This window comes from Acinonyx jubatus, chromosome E3, assembly GCF_027475565.1.
Source record: "Acinonyx jubatus isolate Ajub_Pintada_27869175 chromosome E3, VMU_Ajub_asm_v1.0, whole genome shotgun sequence".
Taxonomy (NCBI): Eukaryota; Metazoa; Chordata; class Mammalia; order Carnivora; family Felidae; genus Acinonyx; species Acinonyx jubatus.
In genome coordinates, this window is record NC_069398.1 from 35687183 (window position 1) to 35704526 (window position 17344).

At 54.6% G+C, this 17344-nt stretch overlaps 1 protein-coding gene across 3 annotated transcripts in view; it reads right to left on the minus strand.

The window, feature by feature from the left end:
* Window positions 1-2161: 2161 nt before the first annotated feature.
* Window positions 2162-17344, minus strand: part of DNAAF5 (dynein axonemal assembly factor 5) — a 48343-nt gene continuing 33160 nt past the window's right edge. For 2 of the 3 annotated variants that reach the window (XM_053213606.1, XM_053213605.1), the window contains 4 exons: window positions 16097-16247; window positions 14535-14691; window positions 11997-12191; window positions 2924-3953 (listed from right to left, as the gene is read on the minus strand). In XM_053213606.1, the coding sequence (XP_053069581.1) occupies window positions 3817-3953; window positions 11997-12191; window positions 14535-14691; window positions 16097-16247 (640 nt within the window). In that variant the 3' untranslated portion in view covers window positions 2924-3816. Of the gene's footprint in view, window positions 2853-2923; window positions 3954-11996; window positions 12192-14534; window positions 14692-16096; window positions 16248-17344 lie in introns of those variants that run through there. The other variant, XR_008294709.1, reaches the window with a different exon arrangement.

Below are 17344 nucleotides of genomic sequence, written 5' to 3' on the forward strand. Positions count from 1 at the left end.
AGGCTCCAGGCTCTGAGCTGTCAGCACAGAGCCCGACGGGGGCTCAACCTCCCTAACTGCGAGATCATGACCTGAGCTGAAGTCGGACGCTTAATCGACTGAGCCACCCAGACACACCAACAAACATTTTTATAAGAAAGTAAATTCAGAGACACCAAAGGGCACAGACAGAACTCTCACTGCAGCTGTCACACAGGCGCCCTCCCCGGAGGCCACCACCCTCACGAGTTTCTTCTGTGCCCTTCCAGAACTAGTTTATGCGCATGAGAGCAAACAGGCTAGCTCTCTCCTCTTACATACGGTTCATTCTATACAGCGTGGTTTAGTCACTACCGCACTTTATACGGGCATGTCTGGGGCTACATGTTTTATCTTGCACCAACTGCCCCTAGAGACATGCCGTGTTTTCATAGAGGCCACAGAAAGGAGATTTTCAAAGCAAGTGAAGCTTGCCTTTGATTGGTGCTGTAGGTAGGGACAGGCAATCATCTTTGTGTAAAGAACTTTCTGAGCTTCTTAAAGTTTAGAAGGGAAACTTGCGTTTCAAGTGAAGATTTCTTAGAGTACAAAAAACACAATAAAATAACGTATTGATACGCTCTTTCGAAACTAGTTTCTGTTCTTCGAGAGACGTTGTTGTAGGGTGAAAACGGGCGCCCGGCTGGCCCAGTTGGTGGAGCGCACGGCTGTCCATCTCGGGTTGTGAGTCTGGGCCCCGCGCTGGATGTGGAGGTTACTCAAAAACAAAAGCCCAAGGAGGAGGATGAAAATAAGCTCCAGAACGAGCGGTAATATTTGCAAGCCGTACGCGACGAAGCTCTCGTATCCACAATATCTCATATTCAATATGAAGACCTCATTTTGAAAAAATGGGCAAGAGATTTTAAGACATTTCACCAGCGAAGACATACAGACAGACAGACAAGCGTGTGGGAGGGGCTCCACATCGTTAGACGTTAGGGAAATGCAGACCGAAGCCATCCCGAAGTCCCCCTCCGTGCCCGTTAGAGTGGCTCCGGTTAAAGACGCTGCCGTGTCACGTGTCGGCAGGACGGTGGTGCTGGTGGGTGGATGAGGTGGTCCCGCCGCTCCGGCTGGACGTTCTCCCCTCCTGGGTGTCCGCCCCAGAGAGATGAGAGGCGTGTCCATTCGACGACGTGCACACAGTGTCCCAAGAGGCCATCTCTGTGACGGCCACCAGGTGTGGTGTAGACACAGGGCGGAACACTACTGCTCAGCAACGAAAGGAACGAGCCGCCACCCACCGGCGCTACAACGTGGGTGCATCTTGGTTATGCCTTGGGAACGCGGACGAGGGAAACCAGAAACACTGTGTCCACTTACGTACAGTCCCACGGAGTGCAGACTGCGGGGCAGTGACCACGGCAGATCAGAGTTGCCTGGAGGTGGGCAGAGGGGCGGGAGGGAATGCCTGCGGGTGGCGGGGAGGCTGGCGGTCTGGCCTGTGGTGGTGGTTCCGTGCGTGTATGCCTGTGTCGGGATTTCTCAAAGTGCCCACTTAAGTATGTGCAGTGAATCGTAGGTCAGGCATCCCTCAGTGAAGCAGTAAAAAATAGCAATAAATCAATCAACCGGGGCTACAAATACGTATCAAATATGACCTAGTAATTCTACTCAGAGGTACCCACCCAAGAGCGATGGCCATGAATCATCTACGCGTACCACAGAGCTCAGAGTGGTTTTATTCATAATGGCCTCAAACCTAAATGCCCATCAACAGGTGAATGGAAAACAGTAGAGTTGGGACAATTGGGTCCACAAAGCCTAAAATATTTACCCTCTGGCCCTTTCCAGAAAGAGGTGCCGATCCCCGAACCAGTGCGTGAATAGATAACCTCAAAAACTATGCTAAGTGAAAAAAGCCAGACGCCTAAGACCACCTATCATATGGTCCCACGTATATGAGGCATCCGGAACACACACCACTTTAGACACAGAGCAGCTCGGTGCTTGCTGGGGCTGGGAATGTGGGCAGGGATCGGCTGCGCACGGGTTTGGGTGGGTGGGGGCCCTCGCACGATACAGTGCTGAACCAGCCACGGTGGTTGGTGGTTGGCACACAGCTCCGTAAATTACATCTCAATAATGCTGTAAACTTTCAGGGACCAGTTTTTTTTTTAATGTTTATTTTTTATTTATTTTGAGAGAGAGAGGGAGAGTGCTAAAAGGGGAGGGGCAGAGAGAGAAAGAGAGACAGAGGATCCCAAGCAGGCTCTACACCGTCAGCACTGAGCCCAATGCGGGGCTCGATCCCACAAACTGTGAGATCATGACCTGAACCGAAATCAAGAGTTGGACGCTTAACTGGCTGAGACCCCCAGACACCCCTCAGGGACCAAATTCTACGTGTCCCTGTCTTCGGCCACCAGCACAGGGAGGGTAGGGCTCCATGAACATTTGAGGAGTTGAGCGAAGAGTGCATAACACTTGCCAAGGACACGTCGGTTCTCAGGCACTTAGATCGCTAACCCCGTCAGCTGAGCCTCTGTGTCTTTCTCTGGACACACACCTGCTCATGTCACACGAGTGGTACTGACTCACTGTCCTGCTGCCTCTGCACACTTCCCCTTGAAGATGTGCAGAAACAACGTCCTGCCTCTCCCTGGCGGCCGGCGTGGTTTGGATCCCGCTGCCTCTCCAGGCCCGCTTTCCCTGCCTGCGCTGCACACTCAGGCGCGCCCGCGGAGGGCCCCAGGAGCTTGGCGGCCGGCCTCGTGACGGGGTTTGGAGCTCCTGCCACCTGGTGTCCAGAGAGGACACTGCACCGAGCAGTGGGAGAGCCTGGGGCCCACCACCCAGATCTCGGGGCGGGGGTCGCCGGGAGATGAGATCTAAGGGAAAAATAAGCGATTTCTAAAAATGTTGATTAACTACTAAAGCACATTAACACAGGCATACAAAATAACTGTAATAAATATTTTTAATTAAATTTTCAAACACCTAAACATAAATGTTCATATTTGATTGTTAGAAAATACACACAGTATTTTTTTCCCTGGTAACATAAATGTTTGGCTTATGGAAATAATATCCATTTAAAATAAAATTTTTTAGGCACTTGGGTGTAGAAAGTGCTAGAGAATAAAACCCCATTTTACTTTACTGCTGCTTATACGAGAGAGCTACCAAAATTACATCTGATAAAACATTGTATTTTCAACACTGTTTGCATAATGACCTAAGAAAAAAATATCATGACCGAATGTATCCACTAACACTCCGAGTTCCAGGATATTTTACACGGAAAACTGTAACTGATAAAGATTTCAAATTCCTTTTACACTGTTCACTGTGATGCTGAGTTTTAGTAGACACAACACAAAGAAAGAACAAAATTTCTCTTTAATAACTTTTGCTTGAAAGAAAAATAGTCAAGAACTTTCTCGGTGAAGCGGGCGTTTACGCAAGACAGAGATACTGACCCACGAGCGTAGCAGGTGCACGTAGCTTTGAAACAAACAGGATGCTTTGGCTGCCAGGGTGAGCAGGTGCCATCTCGTTCTACTTTCAAATTACCCGCAGATTTTGGGGAGATCTGTCAACGGGCTGTAATAAATGAGACATGACAGCACAGAAGCCGCTCAGCGAATGTTACTTCAGAAACTGCCGGGCCCGAGAAGTGTCTTGGGGGAATCTTGCACACCACACGTTTCCTGCAATGCTCTTGCTATCAAAGTCTTGCCTGTGAGTGTCCTAGGTCGTTGACACAAAGGTGCCGTGTTGCGAGGTGGAGAGGCCCCGGCCCCGGCCCCGGCGAGGACGGGAGCTCGGGGCTCGCTCCGCGCTGGCTGCTGCTCACTGGGCAGGCGGCTGGGCCTGCAGGTGCTGTAGCAGCTGCTGGCAGAGGGCAGGAGAGCGGTGCTTGTGGATGACAGCCTCTGTCTCTCTAGCCAGGAGCTCAGGGAACAGGACACTGCCTGCTTTGAGGACCTCTGTAAAACAGCAAAACACCATTAGCACGCCAGAAATAAACACGAAACCAATTCCTGTTTATGGAAAGGGACTGAGCGGCCACACGCTACCTAATGACAAAGGGTCAGATCTCCAGGCGACCAACGAGCCTGTGCACGTACGTGCCTAATAGCAGAGCGCCAAACGATGGGAGGCAGGTCAATCCACACTGTGTCTAGAGACTTCCACACTCTCTGTCAGAGATGGACAGACCCGGCCAGCAGAGAACCAGCGAGGACGCGGCTTAACAACGGCACCACCCATCACTGGCTACGACGGATATGCGCAGACGACTCTGTCCAACGGCATCCGAATACAAGTCCTTCTCAAGCTCTTGTGGCACACTCACCAGGACAGACCACGTTCCGGGCCATGAAAAACACCGCAACAAATTAAAAAAACACCAGTCCTACGATGTCTGCTCTCAGAACACAATAGAGTTAAACCAGAAATCAACGAAAGAGACGTAAGCTGCAAAAATCCCCAAACATGTGGAGATTAAACAACACATTTCTAAATAGCACAATGGTCAAAGAAGAAATCTCAAAAGGAACGAAAGACTATCTGAACTAAATGAAAATGAAAACACAACTTAACCCAAAATCGTAGGATGTGGCGAAAGCAGTGCCTGGAGGGGACTCACAGCATCGAGTGCCTGCGTGAGACATGCAGAAAGATCTACAAGTCGATACTCTCCTTTACCACCTTAGGAAACTAGAAAAAGAAAGGCAAATCCAAAGTAAGCAGAAGAAAGGAAGTAAGAATTCTAAACGCAGAAACCAATGAAGAAAATCAACAGAACCAAAAGCTGGCGTCCTCTGACCAAGTCCTGGACCGCAGATGTGATGTGACCCTGACGGGGTGGACGAACCCCTTCCCTGAAAGACACTCACACAGGAACAGACAATCTCCACAGACCTACATGGATCCAAGAAACCATCAATAATTAACCTCCCCAAGCAGAAAGCACCAGCCCCAGATGGGTTCACTGGTTCACCAAACTTTCAGGAAGAAATTACACCAACTGCCTACCATCTCTTCCAGAGGATAGAAGCTTCCTAAGTCACTCTACGAGGCCAGCATGACCCGGATACAAAACCAGACAAAGACATCACAAGAAAAGGAAGCCACGGATGGTTACCTCTCATGGACACAGATGCAAAAATCCTCAACAAAATAGTAGCAAATCGAATCCAATAGTGTTTAAAAAGAATGATGCATGAAGCCCAAATGCAAGATGGTTCAATATTCCAAAATCAATTAATGTAATCCATAGCATCAATAGGCTGAGAAAGAAAATCATATGGTCACATAAATAGCGTTTTGACAAACGCTGGTACCCATTCATGGTAAAAATTCTCAGCAAACTAGGAATAGAGGGGCACCTCCTCAACACAATAAAGAAAATCTATAAAAAACCTCAGAGCTAAAGTCATAATGGCGAGAAACTCAAAGCTTTTCCGCTGAGATCCCAAATTGCCACTCCTTTTCAACATGGTACCGGAAGTCCTACTGAGTACAATAAGAAAAAGAAGTAAAAACTAAACCAAAGGGAGTATATAAACGAAAGAAAAAAGAACAAAACAAAATAAACGGGACAGCCATTATGTGAATTTCATGTTCAAGGGTAGGAAAGCTCAATATTGTCAAGATGTCAGTTCTCCCCAACTTGATCTATAGATTTAAGGCAATCACAATAAAAATGCCAGCAGGTCATTTTTCAGACACTGACCAAGTGAATGCAAAGTCCCAGAAGAGCCAACGCAACACCGAAGGAGAACGAAGTCGGAGAACGGACACATTCTGACTTTAAGAGTTTCTACAAAGCCAGAGTAGCGAAGACAGTGTGGTCCTGTTGAAGGAACAGATAGATTGATGGGCCAGGACAGAGACCCAGACGCAGACCTGGTCACCCAACAGGGCACAGAGGCTCCATTCCAAGAAACGGAACCGGGACGAGTGGGCGTCCACGTGCCGGGGGAAAAAAGAATCTAGACACAGACTTTACGTCCTTCACAAAAGCTAACTCAAGACAGATCACAGACCTAAACGTGAAACTGGGCAAAGAATGAAAAAGTACAGGACTCCTGGAAGAGAACGCAGAAGAGAACCTAGGGGACCCTGGGTGTGGCGATGACTTGTGGACACAACACCGAAGGTAAGACCCACGGAAGAAGTAACTGATGGGCTGGACGTCATTACCTTCAACACTCGTGCTCCACAAAAGGCAGCGTCGAGAGACTGAGAAGGCAAAGCCTCGGGCCGGGAGACAGTTCACAGAAGGCACATCTGATAAAGGACTGTTATCCAGATGCACGAAGAACTCCAAACGCTCACCAACGTGAGAACAATCCAAGCAAGAAACGAGCCGAAGACCTAACGACACCCCAGCAGGGGAAAGACACGGAGCGCAGACAGGCACCGGACACGAGGCTCCACGTTGCGTGTCCTCCGGGAAACGTGGAACAAAACAGCAAGGGGACGCCACCACGCGCCTGTCGCAAGGGCCACGGCCCACAACACGTCACGGCGGACGCTGGCGAGGACGCGGAGCAGCAGGAACCCCAGGCCCTGCCGGCGGCAACGCGGGACGGGGCAGCCGCCTTGCAAGACAGGCTGGCGAGACTCGTGACAGGACTAGTACGTTCTCACCACGCGACCCCGCAATCGTGCCACTTGCTATCTACCCGAAGGAGCTGAGGCCTTATGTGCACACGTATGTTTACAGCAGCTTTGTCCATAACTGTCCTTCAGCAGCCGGACGGGTGAATAACGGGGGTCCGTCTAGACAGTGGGTTATTCAGTGCTGAGAAGAAGTGAGCTGTGAAGCCACGAAAAGACGCGGAAGCACCGTAAACGCGTTAGCAAGTGAACGAGCCGGTCTGGGAAGGCTTCACACTGGAGCACTCTGACTCTGTGACACTCTGGAAAAGGCCCAACTATGGAGACGGTAACAGACCAGTGGCTGTCGGGGTGGGAGGCTTCAGGCAGAGCACACACGGCACTGGGACTATTCTGTGTGGCTCTGGAATGGTGGGCCCGGGTCACACGTCCGTGCGCGGCCACCTAGAGAGAGCCTCAAGGAACCTGGTCTCTGGGTGGTGCTGGCCTGTCAGTGTGGGTCAACAGCCGTGAGGGACAGGTGCACCGCCAGTGGGGAGGGTGATGCGTGTGGGGGGCAGCTGGTAAGTGGGAGAATTCTGTACCTTCCTCTCAGTTTAGCTGTGACCCTAAAACCACTCTAAAAAAAACAAAGTTTTAAATAGAAAGTCATTACAGCATTTAAATCCATCGGATGTTGCTGGGTCAGCATACAATGGTCCCAGTGTAGACAAACAGAACTTAAAAATAATCTTGGAGGGGAGCCTGGGTGGCTCAGTCGGTTGAGCGTCTGGATCTTGATTTCGGCCCAGGTTACGGTCTCACGGCGTAGTAGGTTCGAGCCCCGTGTCGGGCTCTGTGCTGGCGGGCAGGGCCTGCCTGAGGTTATCTCTCTCTCTAGTCCTCCCGAGCTTGCACTCTCTGTCTCAAAATAAATACACTTAAAAAAAAAAAAATCTTGGAGTTGTTGGTGGACCACAAAAGTCCTCCAAAATCCCCAAGGGTGATTTATGTGTGTCATTTTGGCCTTAGAAACAGCTCTTACGTTAGTAGATAAACTGGCCCAGAGAGATGGTCAACCCTGTCATCACACTGACTGATGCGGATTCATTCAACAAACACCTCCTGCAGCCCCGCTGTGTGCTGGGCTCCGTGGATATGGCAGGCAACAAATGTGTGTCCAGGGACCCTTCGCACTGTAGTCTGAGAGCAGCCTCTGAGAGTCAGAAAGAGGAGGGAAGCCGGGAGCAGCACGTGAGAGTCAGAAGGAAGAGGCAAAGCTGGGAGCACATGAAGAATCAGAAGGAGGGGGGGCCAGCGTGCAACAGTCCGAAGGAGGAGGGACCAGCACACAAGAGTCAGGAGGAGGAGGAAGGCTCAGAACAGCTTGCGAGAGTCAGAAGGAGGAGGGAAGGCTGGGAGCAGCACATGAGTCAGAAGGAGGAGGGAAACTTGGGAGCAGCACACGAGAGTCAGGAGGAGGAGGGAAAGCTGGGAGCAACATATGAGAGTCAGAAGGAGGAGGGAAAGCCGGGAGCAGCACACGAGAGTCAGAAGGAGGAGGGAAAGCCAGGAGCAGCATGCGAGTGTCAGAAGGAGGAAGGAAGCCGGGAGCAGCACATGAGAGTCAGAAGGAGGAAGGAAGCCAGGAGCAGCACGCGAGACTCAGAAGGAAGAGGCAAAGCTGGGAGCACATGAGAGTCAGAAGGAGGGGGCACTAGCACGCAAGAGTCAGAAGGAGGAGGGACCAGCACACGAGAGTCAGGAGGAGGAGGAAGGCTCAGAACAGCTTGTAAGAGTCAGAAGGAGGAGGAAGGCTCAGAACAGCATGCGAGTGTCAGAAGGAGGAAGGAAGCCAGGAGCAGCACACGAGAGTCAGAAGGAGGAGGGAAAGCCAGGAGCAGCATGTGAGTGTCAGAAGGAGGAAGGAAGCCGGGAGCAGTACATGAGAGTCAGAAGGAGGAGGGAAAGCTGGGAGCAGCACGCGAGAGTCAGAAGGAGGAGAAAGCGGTACATGAGAGTCAGAAGGAGGAGGGAAAGCTGGGAGCAGCACACGAGAGTCAGAAGGAGGAGAAAGCGGTACGTGAGAGTCAGAAGGAGGAGGGAAAGCTGGGAGCAGCACACGAGAGTCAGAAGGAGGAGAAAGCGGTACGTGAGAGTCAGAAGGAGGAGGGAAAGCTGGGAGCAGCACACGAGAGTCAGAAGGAGGAGAAAGCGGTACATGAGAGTCAGAAGGAGGATGAAAGGCGTGAGCAGCATGTGAGTCAGAAGGAGGAGGGACAAGCACACACGAGTCAGAAGGAGCAGGGACAAGCACACACGAGTCAGAAGGAGCAGGGACAAGCACACGCGAGTCAGAAGGAAGAGGAAGGCTGGGAGTAGCACACAAGAGTCAGAAGGAGGAAGAAAGCACAGTGTTCCTGGTCACCACTACAATGGGCACGGTGGGGGGTTGGTGGGGGCTGGACTCTGGGTGGGAGGGGAGGTGGCAGGTGCCGTGGGCCGAGCACTGGAGTCATCTAAGCCATCTTGCAGGAGTGCCCTGGCAGATGCAGGCAGGGGTGGACAGAGACAAGGCGACTTAGGAGGTCATTGGACTTGGCTCCGAGGTTTCTGCTGTCAATCACGAGGAGGACGGAACGTTGCTGGTGGTAATGGGGACGTGGTGGGGGAGCAGGGTGGCCAAGCGGGGGCAGTGGCCCCGGGGGTGGCCTGAACGTTACAGCTGTTGTGCCCGGCAGACGCTCGTGTCCTCTGAGCACCTGGGTATGTGCGTGTCTAGATTCTGGGGCAGACGTCTGGCCTGGACTTCGGTTTGGGGGACCCCGGCACATGGGTAGCATCTGAAGCCAGGAGAGGAGACAAGGTCACCAAGATGCCATGTGCAGAAAGAAGCAGCGGCCAGAGGGACGCAAGGCAACCCAGGAGCCGTGGGGGTGGTGACCAGTGGTCCCGTCGAGTTTATGCAGCTGCAGAAGAGTCCCGAGCAGGAGGCTCGGGCATCAGGACAAGAATGGCTCTTGGGGGGAGGGCGGGGTTAGGGGACACGCGGGACCAGCCGTGGGAGTGGACATGGAGGAACTTCGCCTTGTCAGTGGGACAGAAGCACCGTCATCGGTCAAGAGGTCCCCAGGCGTGAGGTGCTGAGGGGAGGCCGGCAGGGGGAGCCAGTCCTCCGGAGGGGAGGCCGGCAGCGGGGAAGACCAGTCGTCCGGAGGGGAGGCCAGCAGGGGGAGCCAGTCCTCCAGAGGGGAGGCTGGCAGGGGGGAAGGCCAGTCCTTCGGAGGGGAGGCCGGCAGGGGGGAAGGCCAGTCTTCCAGGAGACGTGCCTGGTCTGCTGGAGCAGAGCAATTGGGGTGTTTGGAGCTCAGGACTCTAAACACGGCCGGCTGGCCGCCGGGACAGCAAGGGCGGGATGTGCTAAGAGCTGGCGTGGCATGAGCACCCAGGTTAGGGTGCACGCCGAGGTCAGGGTGCAGGAGCAGAGGAGCAGAGTGGTCGGCCTGCCCCAACGTCTCTGCCACTTCGAGTCCCGCCAGCTCTGGCAGGCAGAGGACACGCACAGGGTACACGCTGGTCCCCTGGGTCCTGGACCCCTGGCCTCCGCAGCAACCAGGCTACAGGCCAGGGAAGATGGACACAGCTGTTCTCTCTCTCGCCGGCGGGGGCGGTGGGCGTGGGGGGGCAGAGAGGAGAGCGAGGTGGGGTCTGCGAGGACCCGGCCAAGCGGCCGGACCCAGCTCACGCACTGGGAACGGCCGCGGAGCCAGCCCGACACTGCCAGCACCTGCCCGACACTGCCCAGCTGTCGCCCACACCCGCTGGGGACGGCCCTCAGGGGTCTGGGAGTCAAAACTGTGTCCGGGACTCCCCCGGACAAGGCCGCCCACTCGCTGCGCGACACAAAGCAGGGCGGGCAGCTGTAGGGTCAGTGAACCTTCTGCTGCCAAGTTCCCTCAAGAATGTCCTCGATAAAGCAGTCAAGATTCTTCCGTTAGATCAGTTCTCAGGCAGCCCAGCTGAGTCGTGATCATCTCACTGACTTGACACTGTCTGCGTTTCACCTGGAACGTCCAGCTTGTTAACGTTCAACGAGACTGCAGCAGAGGCTGCACCCGGTCTCTCTGTCTCCGGTTGGCCCTGTCTCTGTGTTCTTCCTGGCCTCCTTTCTTGACTTCCTTTGGGTTATTGGAGTATCGCTGGGAATTCCATTCAAATCTACTTCTTGGCACAACACCGTTCGTGCTGCTCTGGGGACGACACCCGATGTCCCTGCTCTGCGGCATCTGCCGTCGGAGTGTCCTGTGTGGTGGGGCGGGGGCACGGCAGGGTGTGCCTGGGCCCCCAGGACGCCGCTTCCACGACAGCACGAAGACTCAGGTTCCTCGCACTTGGGTACCAGGCAGGACACCGTCTCAAAAACGAACAGAGTGACAGTACTTGTGGCCAATGAGAAGATTTAAGCTTTCAAGCGGAAACCACAATCACGGTAACTTGTTTCCAACACCGTCAGCTGAATGGCTTCCTGCAACTTTTCTTCCCGAGACTTTTCTGAGCTCGATGTCAACAAACGTGACTTCTGGACACGGCCTGACAAAATGGCAACGTGCAGGACCAACCAACAGGCGAGAACATAGCCGGAGTCAACCCTGCAGGACCCTGGAACGACCGCCTGGGCAGGTCGGGGCGGTATGAAGGCATCTCTGTGGTTACACACAACGGGTACCCCTGCCTCCGACAGCGTACCTGTCCGGGGCCAGGTTCCTTCACACGCTTCCCTGGACAACACGCACCACGGCCAAGAACGTGGAAGCCGCAAACGCCCAGCTGCTTCTACCGAGATGCGCGGAAAGGTAAAGCGACGCTCCTCTGTCTGCGTGTTATTGTTTTTAGAAAATACATCTTCCAGGGGCACCTGGGGCTCTGTCGGTTCGGCTTCCGACTTCGGCTCAGGTCATGTTCTCACGGTTCGTGGGTTCAAGCCCTGCGTTGGGCTCTGTGCTGACAACTCAGAACCTGGAACCTGCTTTGGATTCGGGGTCTCCCTCTCTCTCTACACCCTCCCCCGTGCCAGCTCTCTTTCTCAAAGAAAGACGCTAAAGAAATAGACACTAAAAAAGTTTTAAAAAGAAGAAAAGAAAAAACCTACGTTTCAAAACCACACATTAATTACGTTAATATATGATGGATTTATAGTCATTCTAAACAAATTAATAGACACCTAAGATTTTTCTCCACTGTAACTTCTACCGCGGTAAGTTTCGAAGGCTGTAACCCACCCAGGAGGCCAGTCCACAGAGGCCCTGAGGCCGTGGCCCTGCCCCCCGCCCTTATGTGGCCAGCCCATGACTCGGCTGTGAGGAGCCACGTCTACGCTCTGGGGACAGCCTTCACAATGCAGCACGCGTGGTGGAGACTCCTACCTAAAACCGCATCCTGGACAGTGCTGTCCGGGTCATCGAGGTACACGAGGAGCTCTCTGTACAGGAACTGAATGTGGCTCTGGTAGCAGGACTTCACATCGTCGTCGCTTCTGACACACGCCAGCCACGTGACCAAGGCGGAGGTGGCCGCGAGCCTCACTTCATGGGAGACGTCGTCCAGACGCTTCAGGAGCTCTGGAGGGAGGGCCGGATGGGACAGTGAGACAGAGGCTGGCACAGACGGAGCACTGGAGCTTCCAGAGTGGGGACCTGACCCTACCCCTGGGGCACTCGCCCTCGGGCCATGGTAAACCCATCCTGTGGGGAGACTGGTGCTCGCGTGCCAGGGGCTGGGGGCGGCTCCCAGTGTGCCGGACCCCTTGACCGCACTGGCCACAGGGTGGACTCTGGGCCGGGTGGGAGGAGGGGTGGGCAGGCCTGAGTTGCTCTCCCTGTCTCACCTGCCAGGTGCCCCGGGCTCTCTGTGGTTCCAAGATGCTCCGTCTGTCACCATGGGCATCACACCCTGGCTGCCCGTCCCCTGGATGTGCACACCGCCCTCCCAACTGGGCTCTAGGGACAGAGCTCGGGCCCCAGTGACATGATCACCACCACCTGTATCAGTGTTGTTTCTGCTGAGCTCTGAGCCAGACCACTCGGCTGCTGAAAACAGGAACCACCTCTCCAGTTAGCAGAAACTCACCATTCACCGGTGAGGTTTTTATCAAATGTATACTTTTCTCCCCCAAACTGTGAGAAATCCCTGGCCCTGTGGCCGGGTGTCTCTGGAGATTCAGCAGTCGCTCGGGCACTCCGTGAGCAGGGCAAGAGGTAGCCGGGGGTAGGGAGCAGGGCTGCAGCCCCAGGTGGTGGGAGGTCCGGCCCCCGGAAGTGAGCAGGCAGGGCTGTGGGCTCATGGCACTGTGGCCTCCTGCCGGGCACTAGCTCATGGCAGAAGGGTTTTCCTAAGGGTCTGGGCCTCACCCAGTCCTGGGACGGCGGCCTGGTGGGCACACCACCACCCGAGTCCCACAGGGACTCCTCCCATGTCCTCACTCCCTCCGGCTCAGGCCGACTCTGGCATGGCGTGTTTTCCTCTGACGGTAATTCCCGAGTTTTAAGAAGCGGCCTGGAAATTCACTTTTGTGATTGGGGTCAGCCGTCACGTGCAACTGTGGGCTTGGAACAAAGGGTGGCTCTCTTGGGGCCCGTGCTGGGTGCACATGCATCCTCCGTACGACAGACCTCGGGGCGTCCTGCCCTCTGCAAACACATCGCCACCCAGGGCCCTGAACTGGTCCCGAGAAAGGAGCCCGCGAGGAAATCCTTTTGCATGAAAACAACCCCCAAAGCCCAGATATGTGCAATCTTTTCGCTGGCTCTTTTTAGACGTGAGCAAAATCCCAACGGACTCTGACAGTCACCAACTGACTTGGCGCAAACAGAACTGTAAGGGTCGCCGGGAGGAATACGGTGTTTGTTGTCACAAAAGTAAACACAAAAAGTGAAAAGAAACTTGCAAGAACGCGTGAGAAAGGGGACTTCAACTCTGATTTCAGCAGGCGGCTTCCTGCTCAGCATCAAGATGCACCACCTGCAGTTCCGGAATATTCTGAGTCCCCACCTCTGCCGGTATCAGCCATCCATCCCTCCCCCCGGAGCTGGGAGCGCTGGAGCCCCTCTCCCCGCAGACGCGTGTCTTCCTCTCACGGCGTCCCGAGTGGACTCCGCTCACGAATCCTGTCCCCACCACGCTCCGTCTTGTGCACCCAGTGGCTCCAGCTCTGAACTTCAGGGACTTTTCATTTCTGGGACTCCTGAAAACCACCTTTTAGGCATCACTACATCAGCTAAATGCTGCGGCACAGAGGACAGCCCAGTGCGGCTATGACGGGCCGTGGAGACCAGCCACAGGTGCGCCCACAGACGCTGCACGCCCCACCTGAGGCTGACCGTCCCCTCCTCCTCCTCCTCCACCTCCTCTACCTCTTCCTCCTCCTCTTCCTCCTCCACAGGACCCTCCCTCCAGTTGGCGTGCACAAGCCTAGAGCGTCTGCCGGGCTCCTTATCTGCAGCTTCGTCCCGTTTGTGTTTTTGTCTGAGCTCTGAGCTGGGCTCTAGAACATCTATCCCTGCAGCGTTGGGATCCTTGTTCTCCTCCTCAACGCGGTTTTCTCTGTGTTCTTAGGAATCCTCTGCGTCTGCTACTCTGCTCAGGGCCGGGGTGGGGGTTGTTCCTCTGCTTCTGATCTGGGACTCGCCCGGTGCTGGGGCTCCAGAGAGGCGGAGACGCGGGACGGAAGGCACGGCCGCCGCAGAAGCTCTTGCCGCGCCCGTCCTCGCACCCTGGCCTGGCCGCAGCGCCTGCTCTGGGGTGGGGGTCCCACTGCCTGGGCACGGGCTGCCTGCCTCGCTCTCTCTTCAGTGACGGCTGCGTCTGGACTCCTGGCACCAGGGCGACCGGAAGTCCAAGTACCAGCTTCCATCTCCCTCTAGAAGAAACAGACCCGCACAGTTTGGGAAAGAAAAGCATCGTACCAGGATAAACCTTGATGAGCTTATCGGCATCAGCCACACCACCGGAGGTCTTTAGAAATGTGTTGATGATTTGGCACGAAATTAATCGAGTCATCTGGGAATCTTCTTCCAGGGAGGTTAGAATCTGCGGCATCAGCGTCTCCTGAACTTTCCGGATCTGTAATCGGAAGACAGAGGAGGGTCCTGATCGGCTCTGTCCTGGAGGTGACAGCGCTGGTCCCTCACTGTGCACACGCTGCCCATGATGGAAGGAGCTTGGCTCTCGTACAGATATAAAGGAGTCTGGAATGTTTTTAAAATTTTTATATGAGAACTCAAACCTTGATTTTAAAATCTAGATGACTTAGGGCGTCTGGGGGGCTCAGTCGGTTAAGCGTCTGACTTCGACTTCAGTTCGTGTCACGATCTCGTGGTTTTCAAGTTCAAGCCCCATGTCGGGCTCTGTGCTGACAGCTCAGAGCCTGGAGCCTGCTTCTGATGCTGTGTCTCCCTCTCTCTCTGCCCCTCCCCTGCTCGCATTCTGTCTCTCTCTCTCAAAAATAAACACTAAAAAATAAATAAAACCTAGATGAACAGTTGAACAGTTTTGTTTAACTTGGTCAGTGGACAAGCTCATCACTCACAAAGCCGTGGAGACAAGCCTACAGCCTGCTCCTTGCTAGCGTGGCTGCATGTTGTGTCCATACAATTTGGGGGACGTTTTAACTCAAATCATGGTGGTTCACATTTGCAACAACGTGGATGGAACCAGACGTATCATGCTAAGCGAAATAAGGCAGTCAGAGAAAGACAAGTATCACACGATTTCACTCGTGTGGAATTTAAAAAACAAATGAACATAGAAGAAGGGAAGGAAAAATAAGATAAAAACAGAGAGGGAGGCAAACTGTAAGAGACTCTTAAATACAGAGAACAAACTGAGGGTTGCTGGCGGGGTGTTGGGTGGGGGGATGGGCTAAATGGGCGAGGGGACGTTAAGGAGGGCACTCGTTGGGACGAACACCGGGTGCGATACGTAAGTGATAAATCGCTAAGTTCTATTCCTGAAATTACTATTACGCTACGTGTTAACTAACTTGGATTTAAGTTTAAATAAATCAATAAAACAAAACCTACTTAAAAAAAACTCATGGCGGTTCAGTGGACCAGGAGGTGGAGCTCACACACTAGATGAACACCTGGCCGGATGCCTGCAGACCTGGGGCCGAGCGCAGAGCAACAGCAAGGCCTTCGGACAGCTGCCTCTTGCCCCCCGTTTCCCTGATCCCGTTGTGCAGGTGGAGTAACAGTAGCGCAGAAACCCCGAGATCGGCCAAGCTCAGGTAGAGTTCTGTGCATATGTTCTCTGCGTTCTCTGCTCCGTAAAGAGCCACGTTCAATACATACACCTAACGGCAGCCCCAGCTGATCAAAACAAAATGCTACGGGTCACGATGGCCGGTGGTACCCTGCCCTCGCCCGCGGCCCCCAGGCTCCCTCCCCTGTGGGTTTCAGAAAGCAGTGTTTGGCGGCTACACGTGTGTCCCCCGCCTCCCCCCGGCAGGTGTCCTTGGGAGCCCCACCTGCTCGTCCGACAGGACCTCACTGCTGATGAGCGCCCAGAGGCAGGACACGGCTGCCGTGCGGATGGCTGCAGCCGTCTTCCCTGCGTGCCACTGCAGATTGGGGACCAAGATGTCCTTCGTCACAGTGTCGAGGTAGTGGTGAAAGTGCCTGGGGTGGAGACACGAGATAGCAGGTGAAGGGGAGCGCGCGGGGCAGAGGGGAGCCGGAATAGGAGGACGGCTGCCTCCCTGGGGCGGGCGCCCTCCCTGCAGGGGAGTGGGTGCCTGGGGGAGAGCCAGCGGCCTTCCCAGCTCCTGCTGGCCTCTGCTGGGCCTGCAGCCTCCAGAGCACCCCACCCCCCCCTGCAGGGGTCAGGCTGTGGGGGCCCCACTCATCTCTGCTGGGCTCTAAAATAGGAGACGTGAGGTCACCGGGCACATCGACCAGGCCAGCAACGTCATTTGCACGTGTGGCCACCCTACGCACGCACACCCGACACCCCCCCCCGTGGGCACGCTCCCCTCCGCACCCAGGGCCCGAGCGCCACGGTCACAGAGACGTGGACGTTCCTGCCAGCAGTCTGGGCACTTGGTCTGGATGTAAACTCACACATCCCGCTGTGCCGGGCGGCTCGTGCTGTGGAGCCACACTCTGAGCACCCCGTCGAGAGGCACCCAGAGAAAGGCCTGAGCGTCCTCACGAATCCCACTGCGCTGCCACCATTAGACCGAAACACGTTTGCTTGAACGAGTGATTCATCAACTTATTTCTGAACCTTATTCCAAAGTGTATTTCAAAGGTGGCTCACGTCTCAAATACCAGCTGTTCTGGAATACCGAAAAGGTGTAGTAGCCTCCAAGGCGGGGCCAGAGCCGCGTGGCACCGAGGCTCTCCCTGCACCCTGCCCTCCGGCCTCTGCTTCTGTCCCTCTCCGCTGCCTGGACCCTCACTCAGGGACCGTCCCTTCTGGGGAAGGCTCCACCTGCTTGCTTCCAGCAGGGGGCATCCAAGAGCCAGAGATGTAGGTACGCGGCAAATCTGGGTCTGGACTTGCACACACACGCACACACATGCTCGCTCGCGCACACACACACTCACACAATTAGGTTTTTAACGTGCTTTAGTTTTTACACAAAGGGCTGCTATTTCCCGCAAAATGATTTACGAGGGAGCTCTGTGGAAAGACCCAACGGTCCTGTCCTCTGAGGCGTCAGGTGAAGTGGCTGGAAAAGCGAGGACCGCGTGCTGGCCAGGCTGCCGCTCTG